This window comes from Equus przewalskii, chromosome 4 (assembly GCF_037783145.1).
Source record: "Equus przewalskii isolate Varuska chromosome 4, EquPr2, whole genome shotgun sequence".
In the NCBI taxonomy this organism is placed as follows: Eukaryota; Metazoa; Chordata; class Mammalia; order Perissodactyla; family Equidae; genus Equus; species Equus przewalskii.
Window position 1 is genome coordinate 7232587 of NC_091834.1, and position 24023 is coordinate 7256609.

The window sequence follows — 24023 nt, forward strand, 5'->3', positions numbered from 1 at the left end:
TTTTCTTTAAAGGGCCTTATGCTTTTGAACAACAGATGGAATTTCCACCTACCCGTGACCAATCACTGACTCCTAAACATTGGCCTTGTTAATTAATTGAATCACACGTTTGAGTATTTTTAATTTTTTGAAGAGAGAACTGTTCACTGTCAGGTATGCTGAGCTTTCCCTATTTTCCAATAATGAATACTATGACTAATTCATCAATCGACAGGAAAATTCTTCATAGATCCACAAAGTATAGAGAATAAGGCCTCTTTGATTTGGGTAATTTGGGTTTGGTACAGACTGAATTTTAAACCACAGAATTTACAAAAGAAATGGGAGTTTGTTATCCACAGGGATACAGAAAAACTAAAATACCGGCATCCTACTATTAAGGCCTAAGTTAACCAATAAAATTTAAAAGAATAATTAGTCTTCATATATTTATATATAGACTAGTACTTTCACAGTTTTTGAGAGATACAAATTCTGATGTAATTAAACCTATAATCTTGTATGCATTATGAATTTTCATAGCAAAGAAGTTCTTTATATATAGCCCAAAGATAAATTTCAATTTAACGAGTCTTAATAATAAAAAAATTTTATATTATTGAACTCCAAGCTAATGAGGCTCTCTCTGTATATTAATCTTAATAGTAGTGTTCATAATGTCAAGACTTGAAAAAAAAAAGTTAATTATCTGACTGAGAGCAACAATTATCTAAATAATTAGAAATTTATTTTGGGGCTGGCCTGGTGGCCTAGTGGTTAAGGTCTGTGTGATCTGCTGCAGCAGCCTGGGTTCAGTTCCTGGGCACGGACCTACACCACTCGTTGGCAGCCACGCTGTGGTGGCAACTCACATACAAAATAAGAGGAAGATTGGCACAGATGTTAGCCCAGGGCAAATCTTCCTCAGGTAAAAAGAGGAAGACTGGCAACAGATGTTAGCTCAGTGTGAATCTTCCTCAGCAAAAAAAAAGAGAGAAATTTATTTCGCAAAATCTGGCCATAATGTCATTCCATGTTTGTCTGCCACAAATGACTATAATTGTCTGAGAAGTCTTATGGAAGTAATTCCAAAGAGGAGCATTCTACTGTGGCCTGATTAGTTCTCCTAACCTTCACAATCTCCCATTTTCATAGTGGGTTTGTCAATTCCTCTCTGAAATTCTATCCATTTTGTTTTATTAGTCTGAGGCTGTGTTGTAAGGTGTATCATAATCCTTACACCTTCCTAATAAATTGTTCCTTTTCTCATTTTGTGACATCCTTCCCCAATCTCTAATAATGATTTTTGCCTCAGAGTCTATTCCATCTGATGTTAATACAGTTACATGAGCTTTCATATCTAATTAGTATTAGCCTGAAATATTTTTCTCCATTCCTTTACTTTCATCCTTTATATGTCCTAATGTTTTAGATATATCACACAAAGCTAAATTTAGTTATTGAGCCCATCCAAACTGAGACATGTCAGTGGCCAGTTTAATCTATTTACATTTATTTTGATTAATGATGTATTTGGGAACCATCTTACTATGAACTTTTTATGTGCTTTTCTTTTTCTTTTTCTTCTGTTTACTTGTCAGCCTTTTGCTGAACTGGTATTTTTCTCTTTTACCCTTTTTTTCCATCAATTCATTCAGAAGTTATACATACTATTTTTATTCTTTCAGTGATCATAATTAAAGTGTTAAAATTTATACCCAACTTTAGTCAAAGTACCTATGGCTTTACATTCCTCCTGAACCATACAGGCATTTTAAAATGCTTTAAAATTCATGATCTGTTCCTCATTTTAAACTTTAATGGGGACTTGTATTTTAGTTGTCTTGTTTAAATGTCCCAAATTAATCACTATTATTTCTTATTTTATGCAATTAAGGGTTAGATTTCCCTACATGTTTACAAACTATTTGTGCTTAGTATAACTTCTGCCCTTTCAATCCTTCCTTTTGAGTTGGATTTTCTCCTTCTGTGTCCAACCATTAAATGGCTTCCCCTCACTCAGGAGGCCAAAGCCCTTACCCTATCTTGCAAGGGCTGGCGTGACCTAGAGTTAAGGTGGTAGAGTTTCAAGGATATTAGACAGGGTCACAGGAATTCTAGGAGCGCGAGAGCATGTGGTCTCTAGTCTCTCAGTGCCAGGAATCCAGGCATACGAGCAAGGTTGAAGAAGCTGAGTCCTCAGAACTAGAGGCTCTGGAGTTGAAGTTGACATTGCATGGTGGTGGAACCGAAGTCCAGACACAATCTGCTTCAACAGCTACGAGACTTCCATGGGCTCTTAAGCCACTTGTACCTGCCTCCACAGGCCCACCTGGTGTGACCAGTCCCTCTGGGTGCTAATTAAATTATTTCTTCTGTTAAAAACTTGCATATGGAAAAAATGGAAACAGAACTAACTGAAAGGTATAAATTGAAAATCAAAAGTTTTCTCTTCAGGGGCCAGCCCTGTGACTGAGTGGTCAAAGTTCCACGTGCTCCGCTTTGGTAGCTCGGGTTTGTGGGTTCGGATCCCGTGTGCAGCCCTACTCCACTCATCAGCCATGCTGTGGAGGCATCCCACATACAAACTAGAGGAAGAACGGCACAGATGTTGACTCAGGGCTAATCTTCCTCACAAAAAAAAAACCAAAAGCAAATGTTCTCTCTTCACATCCTGAGGGGTCCCATTCTCCATGGAATCATACGCTAACAGTTTCTTGTTGTGGCTTTCCAGAGGAAAAAAAGAAAAGCACAAAACAGTATTTATTTATATATCTACTTTACTTACAGATGCGACTACTAAATATACTATTTTCATAGTCTTTTTCTAGCCTAATAATAGATCTCAGAGACTTTTCCAAATCAGCACACAGAAATCTTTACAAGACTATAAAGTATTTCCCTCACTAATTTGTAACAAGCTCCCAAACCATCATATTTTCCTGAAGCATTTTCTATGGAAGTTTGAGAGAGAAAGGAAAAGGATACGAATTCCCCAGAGCTCAATAATCCTTGTCATTACTGCCAATCTTTGAAGGCTATTATTGTGCCAGATTATATGGTAGTTCTAGTTTTAATTTTTTGAGGAATCTCAAAAAATGCACATTTCTTATTTTCACTTTTGTTAATTTGATCCATGTGTGAGCACTGTCTTTGCTGAGAGCCCTATTTAGTTGGGAAATCAGATTTCTAACTGTAATTCACTTCTAGGTATTTATCTGAAGGAAATGAAAGCACTGTCTTGAAAAGACATCTGCACCCCATGTTCACAGCAGCATTATTCACAACAGCCAGGACATGGGAACAAGCTAAGTGTCCATAGACAAATGAATGGAAAAATGAAATGTGGTATAAATACACAATGGAATATTATTCAGCCATAAAAAAGGAGGAAAAGTTCATGGGCCCTCTTTTTTTGTTATTGTCATGCTCCCAATTAGGCTTTGTGATAGATGGCATAATCGGTCCCAAACCTTCATCCTTTTCTGCATCCACATCCTTTGCTATTTAATATTGCACTGTGGAGGGGTTGTTTTGGTGAGCCAGACTTATGGAGATACTTCCTGTCTTGTGCCTCTGCCTTCACCCTGAGATCAAGCCCAGAATAGCCTGCTGCAGGATTAGAGAGACGCAGAACAGAGTATTAACTATGGAATGCCAGCCTCGATCTGCGGCCAGCCTGCTGTGAGCAAAGCCAGCCAAGATCAGCAATCAGCTAGCTGCCCCCCATCTGCCTTGAGAAGCATGAGCAATAAATGCTTATCGTACACCACTCAGGTTGTAGTTGTCTGTTATGCATCAGTCTTGTGGCAACAGATAACTAATACAGACTTTGACAGACTTTAACTGATGACTTTGAATTTTTGACTTTCTCCTGAAATATTTCCTAATGACAAACAATAACCATTGTTTGACATTTCTCTCTATGTTCACTATGGCCTACTGAATCTTAGATACACATCATGATCTCCTACAGACCTGGCACAAGCCGTAGAAAAATCAAGCTCTTACAAGTCTGGGAAGCAAGTCATAAAACTATCTTAAAGGAAAGAAGGAGTGATCCTAAAATAGTCCAACATAAGAATAGAGGTAAGAGAGTGGAAGGCTGTCTAAAGAATTAAGAGGGTATGTAACCCAGCAGGATCAGTGTATTTGTGCTACGGCTAAAGTGCATTTGGTCCAGGAGAATCTACTGATATGTTTCATCTGTTTGCACAAAATACAGAAACTCTTCTAAGTGACTTCATATTTTTATTATCTTTAATTCACGTGAATGTTAATAACATAGGTTATTACCATATGATATTATATGGAGGAGGATCCAGGTAGATGACATTTAAATCTGCATTAAATAATTCTTTTAAAACTAAAAATGTTGCACTGATATGTTTCTATATCACCATTTAAATATCACACATGTAGGTTTTCTTCTACTAAAGGAATGTCAAGTCTCCAAATTACTCATGAAATTATACAAAGAATAAAGCGCATATTTACAAAGCTTTACAAAAAACCCTGCCATCTAGAACTATTGACCTCATATACAGCGACTGACCTGCACTGAAGTTGAAACCTCCCCTTAAATGTCATTCCTATTATTGTTTCAAATGGTCTGCAACCTAATTAAATGCCAATCTACTTTCTCACAGTTTATAACACTTGACATTTACTTACTAAGATTCTAGATGCCACTCCCTGAAACCATCAGATGATAGTTATTGTTGGAAAGAGCCCTAACAATTTACCTTTTAAAAGAATACTTATTAGTATATTTGCTTATAATTTTGATATGGCAATTTATAAGTCATAAATTATAAAAGTACCACAATAATTCCCTTATATACTAATATTTTAATTTCCTTTTAACATACAGAGGACAAGGAAAACATTGATTCCAACCTGCCAGAGCAAGGTCTAGTGATGTTTTCTTCTAAAGGTCACATTTCAGAAATACAGAAACAAATCACCAATACACCACGATTAAATAATCAATTTGTTCAGTTCAATCGTAAAATATCACGATATCTACATCTATAGGTGTGTGTATTTTGAACATAAAATTTTACTTAGTAAATTAATTACAACTTCACGATTGTTGCCAAGACAAATGAATAAGAATTTTTAAGTGAAGAGAGGCTAAAATACACTGATCTCATTTTCACAAGAGAGCATCCAGAAGGCTGATATTCACATGACACATACTAAATTAAACACTTAGTAGAAGAAGGAAATCCTATTGCCTATAACTCACACGTGAGAACTCAAGGCTAAATCCCTGTTATTTCTAAATTAAACTACTAAACCATCTAAATATCTGCTATCATCTGAATGTTTGTTCCCCCCCCCCCCCCCGCATCCCCCCAACCGTACATTGAAACCTAAGCCCAAGGTGAAGGTATCAGGAGGCGGAGCCTCTGGGAGGTGATGAGGTCATGCGGGCAGACCCCTCATGAATGGGACTCCTGCCTTTATAGAGAAAGTCTCTTTGCCCTTTCCAACCTGTGAGGTTACAGGGAAAAGATAGCCATCTATGAACCAGGAAGGCGGCTCTCACCAGACACCGACTCTGCTGGTGCCTTGATCTAGGCCTTCCCAGCCTCCAGAACTGTGATTAAAACATTGCTACTGTTTATAAGCCACCTAGTTCACGGCATTTTGTTACAGCAGCCCAAATCGACTAGGGCAGTACCCATTAGGAACACAGAAGTTAAAGAAACTATGATACACAAATAAAATATATTATGCATGTATAAAAATAGTAGATGTAGATCTTTATGTCACTGTAAAGTGAATAAGTAAATCACAAATCAATATGTACAGCATAATCCCACTTTTCTTAAATAAAAAAGAAAGATGCATTTGTGTCGAGATACAAGAGAGTTTTAAAGCTTGGTCTAGAGTTAAATCTGAGTTTGAATGCTAGCTTCAACACTTGCTAGCCAGCATTCTATTTTTAGCAGTCTATACTGGGCATGCTACTAATCTTTCTCAGCCTCAATTTCCACATTTTGTAGTGGTGGATATTGATACTTCCATTTCATATGATTGTTGTAAAATAAATGAGAAAATACACGTAAATGGCTTAGCACAGTCCAAGCCACAATAATGCTTAATAACGGCAGTTATTTTTATGGCCCCATCCTAACCTTAAAAAATGAATTTCCTGGTATCACTTAAGAGGAAGAAAAAAAGATTTAATGATTTGTCCCACAGAGGTTTAGGTTTGTAAGACACATAACTGGTGATTAATAACAGAAAAGGCTTCAATAAAATAATACCTATGTAATGATAAAATAATTTCCGATTATTATAAACACATATAGGTACTATATATAATTTATATATGTTATAATCTACTATACACTAGAACACTAAAATAATGAGGTTAAAAAGAAATAATATAGTTTTCAAAGGCATGTGGAAGAATATATCCAAATATACATAGTGAGTTTAGATGACCAGAAAGATGGCCCACAGAAAGGATCAACTTGAATTTCAAGTCAACATTTCCATTTAGAAATATTTCCAAAAAGAATAGACATTCTACTTAAAAATCTGTTTCAAGTCTTTCTCCCACTAAAGACTTAATATTTGGCTATTTTCCTCTGAATGTTTTCAGTGAAATAATTCTTTTTTTTTTTTTTTAGGAAGATTAGCCCTGAGCCAACTACTGCCAATCCTCCTCTTTTTGCTGAGGAAGACTGGCCCTGAGCTAACATCTATGCCCATCTTCTTCTACTTTATATGTGGGACGCCTACCACAGCACGGCTTTTGCCAAGCGGAGCCATGTCCGCACCCGGGGTCCAAACCAGCAAACCCAGCAGCCGAGAAGCTGAAGGTGCGAACTTAACTGCTGCACCACCAGGCGGGCTCAGTGAAATAATTCTAAAAGAACAGGAATATGGCAACATCAAAGAACAAAACATGCCAAATTTAAAACTACAGAGGAGTGACAGAAATAGCGTCAACAGCCAAAAAATGAGATGAACACTAAAATGTTATTTAAGTCATTAATCAAAAATATATTTTGAAAATAAAGCATATAATGTTCTTTGTAATCTTAATTAATGCTTAGGCTTTCTTTACACACTAAAATGAAAGTTGAAAAGTAAAATTACTTTTTTTTTTTTAAGATTTTATTTTTCCTTTTTCTCTCAAAGCCCCCCGGTGCATAGTTGTGTACTTTTAGTTGTGGGTCCTTCTAGTTGTGGCATGTGGGACGCCACCTCAGCGTGGCCTGACGAACAGTGCCACGTCTGTGGCCAGGACTCGAACTGGCGAAACTCCAGGCCCCTGAAGCAGAGCACGTGAACCTAACCCCTCAGCCACGGGACCAGGCCCCAAGTAAAATTACTTTTGAAAAAAAATTCACTTAAAAATTTTTAAAGTCAATGACCTTCTGTTAACCTTTAGCATTGTAGGTTTGGTGGGCCTGAGTAATTTAGGGTCGCAGACTATTTGACCAACAGAATCAATTAAATCAAATCTCTGCTGATACATTTTAATCTTGTCAAATTCTTTTGCCATTATTGCCTTAACTGAAGTCACAAGTTACCATCATCACTGCCCCTCCCCCTGCACAAAAGCAAAATACTTTCTAGATATACCCTGGCTCTTCCCTATCATGTTCTCAGGTGGGACCATCTCATAAGGGTTTTTTTCCCTGACATTTTCAGTAATTACACTAAACTCAATTGGATATAATACCGAATTTCATCAATCACAATAAACAATGTTTTTTAAAGCAACAAACATTACAATAAAGCTTCTATAAAAAAAATGTTTGAGAGAAAAATTAGTCATTTAATTACCTACAAAGAGATTCCATAGTCTTCATAGGGCTAGTTTTCAATAAAGAAAGTTTAAAAAAGATGCTTCTAAATTATCTGTCAAGGCTACAAGAATAACTGAATGGAAAATAGCACCACATTAATACACAAACAAAATTCAGCCATCCACTGGAACTCAAAGTAAGAAGCCTCACGATATGACTGTTACCACCAAGGATCATTTTTTCAAATATCTTCAATTTTTTACCAATCCTAAAACTTATTCCAGAACCAAGTGGAACTACTAAGATACAGGTAAAACCAGAGTACTTCATTTTACAATGTTTCAAGTGGGAGCAGTGAGAGGCTAAACTGAAAACATGGTTGGCTACCCTATAAAGATGGTAGAGATATCAGATTTTGGCACATTCTCTAAAATTAGTCCATCAATGACAATTAAAAATATACTAAAGCCTTATTCTTCGGATTTCAGTTAGCATACATAAAATACTAGTTAAATACATGTGCTGAACTTTAAAACATTAATGTACAGAATTAAGATGATGATTGAGTTATTTAGCTATTATTTTATTTTTTGCTGGGAAAGATTCTCCATGGGCTAACATCTGTTGCCAATCATCTTCTCATTTTTTTCCCTCCCCAAAGCCCCAGTACACAGCTGTGTATGTTCTAGTCCTGAGTCCTTCTATGTGAGCCGCCACCACCACAGCATGGCTACTGACAGACCAGCAGTGTGGTTCCGTGCCCAGGAACCAAACCCAGGCCACTGAAGTAAAATGTGTCAAACTTTAACCACGAGGCCATCAGGGCTGGCTCCGTAGCTATTATTTTAAATACATGCAAACAGCTGTTTAAATAGAATAATTTTAGGGTTGAATATTCACGCTCCAGGGTTAGAACTTTTAGAAAGTAAATCAACATTTTTCTATTACAATTTTAAGGACTTCACTTCCTCCAATCATTCTTCTAATGGTTCAAGTCAATTTCACACTAGCTAACAGTGTGCGAATGACATTTGGAACAAGCAGTCACGTGAGAGGGGAAATTTGATCAATCTGAAATAATTATATTTAAAAATATATACAATTAGCCCATAAAGTGGCACATGTATTTTATTAAAAGCCTTATAAAACCTGCCTGCATTCTGAAAGTATGACAATGGTAGGAGGGCTATTTTTTTTTTTTGAGAAAGATTAGCCCTGAGCTAACATCTGCCGCCAATCCTCCTCCTTTTGCTGAGGAAGACTGGCCATGAGTTAACACCTGTGCCCATCTCCCCCTCTTTTATGTGGGATGCCTGCCACAGCACGGCTTGACAAGCAGTGCCATGTCTGTACCTGGGATCTGAACCGGCGAACCCAGGCCACCGAAGTGGAACGTGCACACTTAACTGCTGCGCCACTGGGCTGGCCCCAGCAGGGCTATTTTTAATGTAACGTTTTTCCTGATTTAAAGTCATCAGAAAATTTCAAAACTTCACTGAAGTAAAAATGCCAGTAAAGTAACATTCAGTCAATTCAATATTTAGAGTTGGTCAAGTATTGCATAACTGGTAACATTTGCAGAAGGGATCACCACTTACCAGCTGCTCGGATTTTACACCGTATAACTGGATGGTCTTTGCCACATTCTTTGACACAGCTAATGTGAGGTTGGCATCAACAGCAGCTACATTTAGTTCACTGGAGAAAACAAAAACGCACTTTAATTATTAGCAACACAGTCATCAACAAAGTAAAGAGCAACATATCAACCTAAACCCAATAAGCAATGAGGTGATTCGTTTCATAGATTTCACGGACTGCTTCCAAGAACCAGTTGCATTGTTTCATTTTCCCTCCTAAATTCAGCATTAGAAAAAAGTGCTTTGAGATGACTTGGTTAATGACCAGTTTCTCATGAATAAAAGCACATCATGTGTGGGTTCAGGCTGTGATTAAGAGAGTGAATTGTGTACAGATTTTTAAAGTAGCACTCTTGTTAATACTGATAAGTGCAATTAGAGAGACTGCATTTCACAGACATCTGCAAGGAAATGACAGCTCTTGAATGGAAATGATGACCTTGCAAGGACATAGGCTAAAAATACAAATTGTACACGGTACAGAAAGATAGTTTCTGTAGAAATTATTCATACATGTTATTTTGTACAGAGTAGCTTTTTAAATATGTCAAAAGCACAATCAGGATTTTTGAAATTTTAAAAATTTGGATTCTTAAAGCAATTCTTTGTCATGCTTATTTTTAACTTTAACATTGGATTGAGACATTTGAACTGACTGCCCAAAAAAAAACGTGTTTATAAAGACCATGGAAAGAATACTAGGAGTTAAAAATTGCATGAAAACCCACTTAAAGGTAGAAAGCAAGAAAAGTAATTATTGTCTCTGAAGTAGCAGAATAAATCTTACCAGATTCTTTATAAAAAAGTGAAGAACTTTGAAACAACACTAGTACATACTATGTGTGACAAAATGCCTTTTCATATAATAGTGAGAGAATTTTATTAATGTTCACTTTTAAATTCTATTAAACACTGGTATAAGTATGCTTCTTCAAGCTCCACATTATATTTGATTTGTCAAGCTGCACAGAGGAACGGGAGAGATGCCTCTTTAACATTTCCACAAACAGCTCAAAGAGAGCCAGTCAAATCCAGCACTACCACACTAAACAGATAACGGAAACATTAGGGCAAAAAAACCTAGAGTCAGGACTTTGGAAAGTCAAGATAATTGTGGAGAGATTTAAGATCAAGACACTGGGCAATTTAGACACTGTATAGGAATGTTTGCAGCTGGAGAGACACTTATGTATATGACACCTGTGGCTTTTTAGTCTTACTCTCACATGGCTCAGAATCACTATCTTCAAATTTTAGTCTAGAAGAATCTAGACAGTTCTATACCTTGGTTCTATATTGCCTAACTACTATTTTTACTCCCCACAATGTTCATCTACAAATGTGCAGACCTACTGTTATGACAACTTGTGAGCTATGACAGGAACAGAGATAGTCTCAACTTCAAATTAATCTGGGTAACTGCAAACGTCTAAAGGCAGCAGTGTAATTACGTTGTCGGCAAGCATTCAGGTAGCACCTCTGCCAGATATCTGCCCTTTTGAGAGTTTTAAAAGCTGTCACATCCACTTAGTTAGAAAGCTTGAAATAGCAAACACAAGTAGGTAAGTCAGGATTATAATCCTGGTAAGCCATGAAGTACTTTCTGGATTTAAGATAAAAAACATTAACCTCTATGCTATAGCTTCTCAATTTGTAAAATTCTTTTTGTACTTACTTTTCTGTGTAAAACTAGAAATTTACTGTGGTATAAAGAATGAGGTTTACTTTGCATCCTTGACAAGATACAGAATAATTACAACAGACTAGTTTTAGACTCTATTTAAATGGTTTTATTAATTGGAATCTCAAGCACTTACTATATGTGCACTCATTCACTGCAAAACTCTTGATTTAACTGCAAGGCTAATTACTTGAATAATTTGAGATAAATTAAACATGTACTGCAATCACACACCACTAACAAATGTGGCTGGCATTTTATGGCACACCATTAATAAATAAAAAATACGGACCTTGTGATGGTTTTAATGATACCTTCAAGTTCATCCGCAGAAGGAGGATTACGACCACCAGGGGGAAAAACCAAGTTGATAGGGTCGAAGAGTCGAGATAAGGATTTTGACAGATAGGCAGCCTCATAGGGTTGCAGTGAGTCTTTCAGAGCCTTTTCTGGACTGTGGGAACAAAATTTATGAAAAATGAACTTAAATTATACAAAATAAATGCTATTGTATTAGGCTGTAAATACTTAAAAACAGATCTCGTGTATAAAAGGTAACTCTATGAAGAAAGACAAAGAAACAGATTTGTTTAGAAATGTATAAATATTTCATAACTAAACATTTATTAAGGACAAAACACTTAAATTTATACATAAGTCCTAGATATAAATGTAATACAATATGCACCAGTACCTACTGTAGTAGGCCTGTCACTTGAAATTAAAAGAATAACACTGTTAAACATTATTAATTCTAACGGAGCCATGCTTTACTTAGTAAACCCTGTCTTTAGAGAGTACCCAAGCACACACGACACAGGCAGGTCTGCGGAGACCTGCTCCCGTAGCTCAACCTTCCACCTGCAGCTGCCATCGCCCACAGCTCACTATCTGAGAGTGAAGTGTACAGGACGAGGGTTTTGTTAGCCATCTCATGCCAAAACTGTTACTAACAAGAATGAGCACAAAATAAGAAGTATTTGTGAAAGTCCTACAATCACAGAAATACTCCTAAGTGGAGTTCTAAGCTAATCTGTTTTACAATATTTTTCATAAACTAAAACTTAGCCTACTAAACACTTCTTTCCCGCGTAGTCTTCCCGTATCTTCAAGTATTTGTGTTTTAATTTAGCAGTCCAACTACTGGGTCTGACATTTGTCCTTTGACAATTACTACAAATGTCTATAACCATTATTTTCGTGTGCTTTCTTACTGCTATAATTAACTCCATATCTTGTTTTTTCAATGCAGCTGAAATTTTTTTTTAAAGATTGGCACCTGAGATAACAACTGTTGCCCATCTTTTTTCTCCGCTCCTCCTTCCTCTCCCCCAAACCCCCCAGTACATAGTTGTATATTCCAGTTGTAGGTCCCTCTGGTTGTGCTGTATGGGATGCTGCCTCAGCATGGCCTGACAAGTGGTGCCACGTCCGGGCCCAGGATCCGAACCAGTGAAACCCCAGGCCGCCGAAGCAGAGCACGCGAACTTAACCACAGGGTCACAGGGCCGGCCCCATAATTAATTCCATATCTTCTCACATCACCTGTGTTTAAGATCCTTCTACCAGACCTTCCATTGAGTTTTTTCAAAAAATCTCCCTTTGTCCTAAATGTTAACCTTGAAAACATCTGACCTGCTCCTTTCTGAATACGAAATCTGGCTCTCTCTTTGTCCCATCCTTTCTGGTCAAGCGATAAGACCTAGAGGGCAGAATGCGCTTGGCTCCTACATCATAATTCCACAGTTATCTCTTACCACTTTCTCATTCAGTAAGTATTACACTCACACATATTTCCTGAGAATACTATGTGCCAGGCCCTTGTTAAGTGCTGGGAAGATACAGATTAAAAGTGCTGCACAGTCTAGAGAAGCAAGGTGCAGAAAAAGTGCTAACCATAATAACCTCTGTAATAGAGGAAGATAGAAAGACCACAATGAACAGGGAAGAACTGGCGTCTCAGTCTGTCTGAGGCAGTCCGCTACTGAAGTCCACACCATCCATTTAAACGTCTTCTCCATTTTTGCTCCTGTCATTTACTGACCTTAAGAAGCCTCTTCCCTCTTCCACAGAAATTTCTGCACTGAATTATAAGTACTAACATTCTTCCTGTTCTCCACATCTGCTGTAGGGATCCTTGGTGACTACAATGTCAAAACAGGTGACTTTTCTAACACCTGTCCTGTAGACAAGTCTCCCTTTATTCTAGCTTCACTATGAGCTATGTCAGCCACCATCATTTTGAACTGCTCCACGTCTAAGATCTGCAAGCTTGAAGACAACTTTCCACGCCCCCGCTGTCTTCCATCTCCTTTCCTCCCACAAATACTATTGAGTCTCTACAGTTTGCCAGGTGCCTCCTAGGTGTGGGGAACGCAGCAGCGAAGTCTGCTAAAAAAAAATCCCCTGTCCTCTTAAAGTATATACACTAACAAGAGAGATACACACAAAAAGAAACATTTTAACATGAGTTAAATACGAAATACAATGGAGACTGACAGATAAGTTTTAAGAAAAAATTGAAGGAAACCAGAAAGAATATGCTTAGGTCTTTCTCTCTTTCTTTCATCCAATTTTAGACAGGATGAGGCAAGGGAAGCCTTAACGAAGAGACCTGAGGGGAAAGAGGGAGCATGTCACACAGATTTCCAGGGTAAGAGCTTTCTACGGGAGAGAACAGCCAGTGCAAAGGCCCCAAGAAGGCCCAGACCTGGCTGTGTCTGCCAAAAAGACAGAGAAGCAGAGCACTTCAGTGACAGGAGTGCAGCACAAGATGAAATCAAAGGGAAAACAGATGGAACCAATCATGCCAGGCTTTGTATATCAATAAAGGTGCTGGATTTTACGCAGCAGCAGTTGCTCTTTGACCTCACTCAAGTCAACACCTTTCCTACTCCCACCCTCTGGCAGCCCACCAAGTCTTCCGCCCTTCTTCATCCTCAGCCAACCACTGCAAGGTGGTCCTCACTAGCATCCTGATCTTTCTCACTCACCTTCCTTTCAAAGCTCTTACTAAGAAAATCTTATCTAGATGGTCTCTGTATTTGCTGCCAAGCTTCCCAAGTGTTGCAAAGAGAAAGTAAACCGTATCTATTAAACATCTCCACAAACCCCTTCATTCAAGAGAGCCGAAGCCCAGCTATTAACCTGGAATTCCACTTTGGCAACCCTTCACTCTCTATGGGTGACCACTTGCCTCTGTGTTACACTAAGACCAAAACCACCGGCAATGACCTTCACCAACTTGCCATTTCTCTAGCTTTTTTTCTCTTTGTAACTTCGTCTGTTGTCTGTGATTTTCCTGTTATCTCAAAGAAAGAAGTAGCTTTATTTCTCTTTCCATATTAAACTTTTCAGAAGAATTCAATCTACTTCCTCGTTTTCCATTCTCCCTGTAAAAACTGCTTTATGGGGGGCAGCCCAGTGGCATAGTACGTAAGTTTGCGTGCTCCGCTTTGGCCACCCAGAGTTCACAGGTTTGGATCCCCGGTGTGGATCTAGCACCGCCTGTCAAGCCATGCTGTGGAGGCATCCCACACACGTACAAAATAGAGGAAGACTGGCACAGATATTAGCCCAGCGACAGTCTTCCTCAAGCAAAAAGAGGAAGATTGGCAACAGATGTCAGCTCAGGGTCAATCTTCCTCACACACACACAAATTGCTTTATTTACATAAAGCGATAATTCACATATATAATTCACATGCAATTCAACCATTTAAAGTATGTAATTCAAAGGCTTTTGGTATATTCACAGATATGTGCAACCATCAATATGCTCAATTTTAGGATGTTTTTATCACCTCACAAACACACCTCATACCCTTCAGATATAATCCCTTTACCCCTCACCCCAGGCTTGCACTAAGCAACCAGTAATCTACTTTCTAGCTCTATAGATTTTGATACTGTAGCCTTTCATATGAACAGAATTATACAGTGCATGGTTTTGTCACTGGCTTCTCTCACTTAGCATAATGTTTTCAAGGTTCAGTCACGTTGTAGCACGTATCACTACCTCACTTGTTTTGATGCCTGAATAGTATTCCATTGTATGGATATACCACATTCTGTTTAGCCATTTGTCTGTTGACGGACACCTGGGTTGTTTCTATCTTTTGGTTATTATGAATAATGTTGCTATAAACATTTGTGTACAAATTCATGTGTGAAGATATTTTTAAAAATTTGCTTAACATGTTTTTTTCATTGTGATAAAGTATACAGAACAAAGTTTACCATTTTAGCCATTTTTAAGTGTACAGTTCAGTGGCATTGGATACATTTATACTTGGTTATGCAACCATCACTACCATCCATCTCCAGAACTTTTTCATCATCCAATAATGAAACTATACCCATTAAACAATAACTCCTCATTCCCCCTCCCCGCTAAACATGTTTTGATTTCTCTTAGATATATACCTAGGAGTAGGACATATGCTAACTCTGTGTTTAATTGTTTGAGAGACTACCAAACTGTTTTTCAAAGCCCTGTGCTATTTTAGATTTCCAACAACAATGCATGAGGGTTCTAATTTCTCCACATCCTTGTCAACACTTGTTATTATCTATATTTTTTATTATAGGCATCTTAGTGGGTGTGAAGTGGTAACTCATTGTGGTTTTGATTGATTTGCATTTCCCTAATGTTAAAAATATTTTTGTGTGCTCATGGGCCATCTGCCTATGTTCTTTGGAGATATGTCTATTCAGATCCTTTGCACATTTTTTAATTTGGTAATTTGTCTTTTATTGTTGAATTGGAAGATTTTTTCAAAATATATTTTACATACAAGTCCACTGCCCGATATATAAATTGCAAATATTTTCTCCCATTCTTGATTGTGTCCTTTCAAGCACAAAAATTTTTAGTTTTGAGATAGTCCAATATAATATCTTTTTTTGTTGTTGTTGCTCATGCTTTTGGTGTCATAGCTAAGAATTCTTTGCCAAATCCTAAGTCATGACAATTTGCCCCTATATTTTCTTCTAACAGTTTTAGTTTTTAGAACTTAAACTTAGTTTTTTGATTCATTTTCAGTTAAGTTTTAAATATGCTGTAAGGGTCCAAGTGCATCCTTTTGCATGTGGTTATCCAGTTGTCTTAGCACCATTTGTCAAAATAACTATTCTGTCCCCATCGAACAATTTGGACAAGCTTTTTGAGTGTCAGCTGACAATGGATCTATGGATTTTTCCCTGAAATCTCAATTCTGTTCCACTGATCAATGTCTATCCTGGTACCCGTACCATAACATCTTGATTACCATTGCTTCGTACTAAGTTTTGAAATCGTAAAATGTGACTCCTACTTCATCCTCTTTCAGGATTGATTTGGTTATTCTGGGTACCTTGTAATTCCATATGAATTTTAGAATCAGCTTGTTAATTTCTACAAAGAAGTCAGCTGAGGTTCTGACGATGACTGAGTTGAGTTTGTAGATCAGTTCCGCAACTATTGCTGCCTTAACCATGTTAAGTCTCGTGATTCACGAACACGGGATGTTTTTCCATGTATTTAAATCTTTAATTTCTTTCAACAATATTTTGTAGTTTTCAGAGTATAAGTTTTATTCTCCTTTAATTGAATTTGTTCCTAAGTATTTTATCTTTGTGGTATTATTGCTATACGTATTATGTCTATTAACATTACAAATCTAACAATAAATTGTGATAATTATTACTCTACCATCTGTCATCATTTCCTTAGCACATTACAGCTTTGCTCCTGCCTACCTCCTTTATGCTGTTATTGGCAAATGTATGTATATATTTTACATTTCTATATATACTATATATACATTCTATATATATTCTATATATATATTACATTTCTATATGTTATAGGCCCAACAATACATTGTATACATACTTTATACAATTGCAGTTTAAATCAGTTAAGAGAAGAAAGAAAAAAATATGCATTTATAAGGTCTTGTATAACTTCATAATTACCTTTACTGATGCTCTCTGTTTGTGTGGTTTTGAATTACCGAGCTGGAGTGACCTGCTTTCAGCCTGAAGAACTCCCTTTAGTATTTCTTGTAAATTAGGTCTGCTAGCAACAAATTCCCTCAGTTCTTGTTTATCTAGCAAAGTCTGCATTTCTCTCCATTACGAACAAGAGCTTTATTGGATACGGGATTGCTGGTTCACAGTTTCTTCCTCTGAGCCCCTACCTTCTCACCTCCTTTGCTTCTGCTGAGAGGTCATTGTAAGTCTTATGGGGGCTCCCTTGAGTGATGAGCAGTTTTTCCCTTGCTGCTTTCAACATTTTCTCCTTGTCTTTGATTTTCTGCGTTTTTGCTGTGATGTGTCTGTTCGTGTTCTTTCCCAGTTAATGCTACTTGGAGTTTGTTGAGCTTCCCGGATGTGTAGCTTGTTATTCAATAAATTTGGGGAGTTTTCAGGTATTAACTCTGAATATTTTTTGCTTTCCTTTCTCTCTCTCCTCTTCTTGTAGTACTCCCATTACGTCAATGTTGGTGTGTTTACCCATGTCTCACATTTCTCTGAGGCTCTGTTCATTTTTCTTCATTCTTTTTCCTCTTCATTCTTTGGCCTGCATAGTCCCTATCAATCTAGATTCTGGTTGACTAATTCTTTTTTCTGCGTGTTCAAATCTACTATTGAGCCCCTCTAGCGATTTTTTAAATTTCAGTTATTGTACTGTTCAACTCCAGCATTTCCATTTGATTCTTCTTTATAATTTCCATCTTTTTATTGATATTCTCTATTTGATGTGACATTGCTGTCACACACTCCTGTACTTCTTCAATCATGATTTCTTTTAGTTCTGTGAATACATTTATAACAGCTACTTTCAAGTCTTCTCTGTTAAATCCCACATTTGGTCACTCTCACAGACAGTGCTGCCTCCTTTCTTCCCCTGTGGATGAGTCATGCTTTCATGTTTCTCTGTATGCCTCATAATGTTTGTTGGAAACTGACCTTTTCAGATAATACATATGGCAACACTGGGTACTGGTCCTCCTTACCTCAGGGGCTTACTATTGTTATTTGCTTGTTTATTTTTTTGGTGACTGGCTGGATTATTTTAGTGAAGTCTATTCCACTGCCACGGCGCTAGGCCTCTGATGTTGCATATCAGAGAGGCACAGCTTTGGGTATGCCCACAGTCACCCAGGGAGGACAGTGGTACTGGCAGGGTTCTCTTTCCTTGACCACACCCAGCTGCTGAAGTCTACTCACTGCCAGCAGACTGCTCTATTGTTTTCAAGAATACTTGGGGCATAAATTCCTTTACAAACAAATCCAATCTAACGATAGCTCCTTTGATAGAACAGTTTCTGAAGTCATGTTTGATATTTGTTCTGACCCCCAAGGACTCCTTGCAGTTGTCTTATTCCCCGGATCTATCCTAAGAGCTAGTTGGCCTATAGTCTAGTCTGTATCTTCCTTAGATCCATGAATATCCTCCCCTTTGCCTCTCACCACAATCTGCACTGCTTTGTTTTGTATTTTCCTGAGGAAGATTGGCTCTGAGCTAACATCTGTTGCCAATCCTCCTCTTTTTGCTGATGAAGATTCACCCTGAGCTAACATTTGTGCCAATCTTCCTCTATTTTTTTTTCTTATATGTGGCTCACTACCACAGCATGGCTGACGAGTGCTTGCAGGTCCATGCCCAGGATCCAAAGCAGAGCGTGCTGAACCCAGTGCTGAAGCCAACCACTAGGCCACAGGGCCAGCCCCTCCGCTGTTACTGAGAGTGTCCTCAGCTTTTATCTCCAGGCTCTGTTGCGAATGAAGTCAGTTACTTTGGGAAGAGATTAGGAGTTAATTGTTTTACTGTCTGCTTCTCCCCCAGACAAGATCTTTATGCCAGAGCTCTGGAGCTGGGGTGGAGAAAAGGGCAAGCTTCTCCCTGAGGAACACCCCACTCTAGGGACATGGTGGAGGCGGGCAGCAGCCTGAAGTCCTCTTAGGTTGCCTTCCTGGTGTGGAACCACCATTTCAAAAGCTGGGGGAAAGGTTTATTGGGGCACCAGTATATTCGTGGAGCCACAACAAGGTAGAAACTCCGCCCCCTGAGTGGCAGTTGGGCACCTCAAGGGAGCACCCACCTCTTCATCTCACTGGCCTTAAACTTAGCCTCAGTGACAGGCAGCTGAGGGCAGGATGAGAGATGCTGAGCGTCTGCCCCTCCCTGGAAGAAAGCCCTCTAGCTGGGAGTTGGGCAAGATGGATCCTGGTGTTCTTGGCTGCTGCAGTCTAGAGTGGAGTTTAGGCCTTGCCGAGGTGGGAGGAGGGAAGGAGGAAACAGTCTTGGTTGAAGTATCACAGACTGTTACGGAACTCTTTCTTATGGAATTTTCACAGATTTTCTTGAGTAGATGATTTTTCATTTGCTGTTTGCTTTTATGACCATTTCCAGAGGCTTGAAATTGTTGAGTTTTAATAGTTTTTACCAGTTTCACTGGGGAGTGAGTCAGTGGAGTGGGAAGTGCTGTCATTCCAGAAGTCAATCTCCTCCCATTCTGTCTTTAATCAATTCTAACACAGTCATGCATCACTTAACAAGGGGATAAACTGTGAGAAATGTGTCACCAGGTGATTTCATTGTTGTGCGAACATCATAGTGTGTACTTACACAAACCTTCATGGTATAGTTTACTACATACCTAGGCTATATGATACTCATCTTATGGGATGACTGACATCATATATACGCAGTCCATCAGTGACCGAAACTTTGTTATGCAACTTATGACTCTTATGCTTTTGTAGCTACCATTCTACATCTATGCCTCCAACAACCTTATTTTGCTATACCAAGAGGTCAATTCTCAGTCCTAATCTTCAACTTTTCAGTAGCATGTGACACATTAACTATTCCTATTCCAACTTAATGAACTCATTCTTTGGAGTTCTACACTATTTTGAGTTTTCCTCCTATCTCACCATTTTTTTTCTGTTTTACTCTTCTTTGCAGGCTGCCACTCCTCTACCCAATCTATATATTTTGGAATGCCTATCTCAGGCCAAGAGTCTCTTTTCTCTTCATCTACATCTTCCCTACAGAATCTCCTCCAACTCCCTAATTTTAAAAAATCTATATGATGATGACTCCCAAACATGTATTTCTAGCCCTGATTCACATTCAACTACCTTTTCAGCAATTCTATTTGCATCTTCAATTCAATAGTTTCAAAAGAAAAACCTTAATTTAACTAGAGTTAGCAGTCTTCCCCCAACTTGTTCAAGCATATCCTTGATTCTTCTTTTCTTCTCAAATTTCACCTACCAGCAATTCTGTTGGCTTGCCTTCTAAACTGAATCTTGAATCAATCCGACCGATTCTTACCATCTCCTCTGCTCCTCCTTGTTCAAGTCATTACCATCTCTTGTCTGGATAAACAAAATAGCTTCCATTTCCTATTTCCCCTTCTCTGTGGTGACCCTCCCTTAGTTGTTCACAAAGAAGCCAGAGTGCTAATTTTAACAGGTTATCAGTTCATATCAGTCCTCTGTTTAAAAGCAATGATTTCCACTGTATTTGAATAAACTCCTATAAAGCTCTACATGATTACATTTCCCTTCCTCTCTGACCCGATTTTATACCCGCCCCCTTCCTCATTTGCTGTGTTCCAGCTTTCTATTCCTCAAATCTCATCTTAATTTTCTCAAGGACTCTAAATTTGCTTTTCTCTCTGCCTGCAAAAATCTTACTCCAAATCTTCCATAGTTGATTTCTTCACATTACTTAGACCTCAGGTCAAATGCTACCTTCTCATAGAGGTCTTCCTTGACCACCTTTTATAAGGCACTCTATCCCATTATCTTGCTTTATTTTCTTCATAGTAATTACCACTATTGAAAATTCAGCACGAATAGTGAACGATGAAAAATGCTAACCTGGTTACTCGTGCCTTGATTCTTTTCTGGTTCTCCTAGTGCCTTATTCCATTCATTACCTCTTTTCTCTCTTGCATCTCCTATCTCTTTCTCTCTCCACTGGCTACTTCTATCTATAAATACTTTCAACTCCCCTTCTATCACTAAAAACAAACAAAAAAACTTTTCCTTGGCTCAGCTAACATGGCCAAATTTATCTTTTCTTCTCTGCCTTACTTCTCAAAAGAACATTTAAAACACATTGCATTTGTTTCCTTATTACCCTCATGAGTTTCTGGCTGCTTAGAATATGGGTCACCCTCTGAATTGGGAGAATTCCGTCTCCAAAGAGTAATGATGAAGCCATATTGGTTAAAACAGTGATTTTTTTCCACTCTGATTTTTTTCCTTCCATTGAATTTACTCCTTTTCCCCCTCCACAAGTAACATATACTCATTTTAAATAAAAGAAGAAAACACAAAATAAGAATTCTACCTCCTAGAAATAAACCACTATTACCATTTGCTGAGGATATTTCCAGAACTTTTTTTTAGCAGATGCATACGAATTTAAAAAAGTAAGCCAGAATGATAGTATATATGCTACTTTACATACTTTTTAAAAAACTTTATATTATTAGATCTTTGTAGATAACAGATATTGGTTCAGTCCTCTTCCATTAGTCCTTATCTAATCTCCATTTTTAGCATAAAAGAGTTATGAAGAGAACAAGATAGTCTCATTCTATTCCAGCCTACTCTCATGCTACTTATTTTGCTAGTCAAAACTTCTACATTCTATTTTACTAGTCAGAACTTCTTACTACAGTGGATACAATTCAACTATAAGTACTTAGAAAAAAATTTGAAAGAGAAACAAATATTCAAATAGCACTCATGAATCTATCCAACATTTTCCTTACAAGGTAGGTGACAAGAATCTGCTACTACTTGAGTCAGGTGTACAAGCCAATCAATTGATTTTGTGTTCAAACAGAAATTTGAAAATAATACTCTTTTTCAATTCAGTAGGAAAAGCTGTGTGCTTTAAACTTACGGAGATGGTATATTGTTTTCCGATGTGGTTTCTAAATATGGCTGCATATACTATACTTATCTAAGAGATTTTCAGGTTAATTTTGACTATACTTAGTTTTTTCCTACCAGACTGAGAACCCATGCCAGCTTAAGACTTATTTCTGCTATACTTCCTGAACATACCACTTCCTTTTAAATCACATTTATGCCAGTGGTCCATCAAGAATGATGCTGTCTGATTTTATTATAGGTATATTATAATATCAGTTAAGAGATGATGACCACAGATGCTCAACTCCTAGCTTCTACTCACCCTATTTGGTGTTATACTTTAAAATGGCTTTGAGTTGGGAACCAGGCTGCTCAACTAAGGATTAAATTTGACTTCAGTTAAAAGTGTTGCAAAGTCTTTTAAAGTATACAAATAAATAATAATCATTACAAATATTTAGAAAATTAGCATATTCCTAATTTCTAATTTATACTAAAAATAAAAGACAAAATCCTTAACATGCCAACAAACAGGTTTGATTAAACAAACATACTCATAATCCGGCTTTTTTGTTATGAATATGTCTTGTGTATCATCTTCCATGTGTTGGAGGTCAACATAGAGGTCTGTAGTTCCACTTGCATTAAACTTTCCTTGAATATTCTGGCTGTATTGTTGAAGACGCTTCCATAAGTCATTATAAAGACGCAATAATTTAGGGTATTCTCCTTCAAATGCCTGTTTCAAAAACATGGAAGCTGCCAAGCGAAACAAAAACATGGATTAGGTAAATGATAAAATAATAAAATGCAGCAAATAAAAGTTTCTTTTGTATATGAAGATGATGCTACAAATAGCTTATACTAAAGGACAAACCGAAGATGTGTTCTAATGTCTTTTAAAATAATGCTATTTATAATAATGCAGTAATTTTCCACCCAGACTATTCACTGCTTTTGATATATTAACCATATATTTTGAAACTTAACCTATAAAAAATACACAAATTGACAATTATAGTTGCAGATTTCAAGTCTTCCTCTCAGTAACTAATAAAACAAGTACACAGAAAAATCAGTAAGCACAGTAAAAACCTAAACAACATCCAAAATTTACTTAATTGATGTAAAATTTACTTAATTTACACAATACTTCATCCAAAACAGCAAAGTACACATTATTTTCAAGTGCCAAGATTGACAATATTTGATGTCATAAAACACTCTGAATAAATTTAAAAGGTTTCTGGTCATACAAAGTACGTTTTTGAACCAAAATAGTTTTAGAATAAAAATTAGTAACAAAGATATCTTAAAAAATCCCCAAATATCTGGAACTAAAAAACATGCTTCTAACATAACTGATGTTGGTCATAAAACAAACCAAAAGGGAATTTAGAAAGTATTTTGAACTGACTGACAATTAAAAGACAACAGACAAAAATTTCTGGGATGCCAGTAAAGGAGTACTATACATAAACACCTATATTTGAAAAGAAGAAAGGTCTCAAATCAATGACCTCATCTTCCATCTTAAGAACAAAGAAAAAGAAGAGCAAATAAAATCCAACATAAACAGAGGAAAGAAAATGATAAAGATCCGTACAGATATCGATAAAACAGGAAAACAACAAAAACACTGAAACCAAAAAGCTCTTAGAGAAAATGAGTAAAACTGACAAACCTCTAGTCAGATGGATTAGGAAAAAAGAAAGAGAAGAAACAAATTAGCCACATTAGGAATGAGAGAGTTGACCTCACTACATATTCTGCAGATATTAGGAGGATAATAAAGGAATTCTGAACAACCTTATGCCAATAAACTTGAAAACTTCCATAAAACGCACAAATTCCTTGAAAGACACAAAGTACCAAAGCTCACTCAAGAAGAAACAGATACACTGAATAGCCTTATATCTATTGAATTTTTTAGTTAAAAGCTTTCCCACAAAGAAAAACCACAGGGCCAGATAAATTCAGCAGTGGATTCGATCAAACAATTTAAGGAAGAAATAATACCAATTCTCAAATCTTGTTATGAGATCAACATTACCCTGA

At 37.3% G+C, this 24023-nt stretch overlaps 1 protein-coding gene across 7 annotated transcripts in view; it reads right to left on the reverse strand.

Moving 5' to 3' along the window:
• Positions 1–24023, reverse strand: part of COG5 (component of oligomeric golgi complex 5) — a 344840-nt gene that overhangs the window by 68865 nt on the left and 251952 nt on the right. For all 7 annotated transcript variants that reach the window (XR_011539403.1, XM_070617151.1, XM_070617150.1 and 4 more), the window contains 3 exons: positions 22520–22724; positions 11368–11529; positions 9353–9452 (listed from right to left, as the gene is read on the reverse strand). Coding sequence is in view for 6 of the 7 variants with exons in the window: in XM_070617151.1 (XP_070473252.1) it covers positions 9353–9452; positions 11368–11529; positions 22520–22724 (467 nt within the window). In the remaining variant the exon portion in view is untranslated. The remainder of the gene's footprint in view (positions 1–9352; positions 9453–11367; positions 11530–22519; positions 22725–24023) is intronic.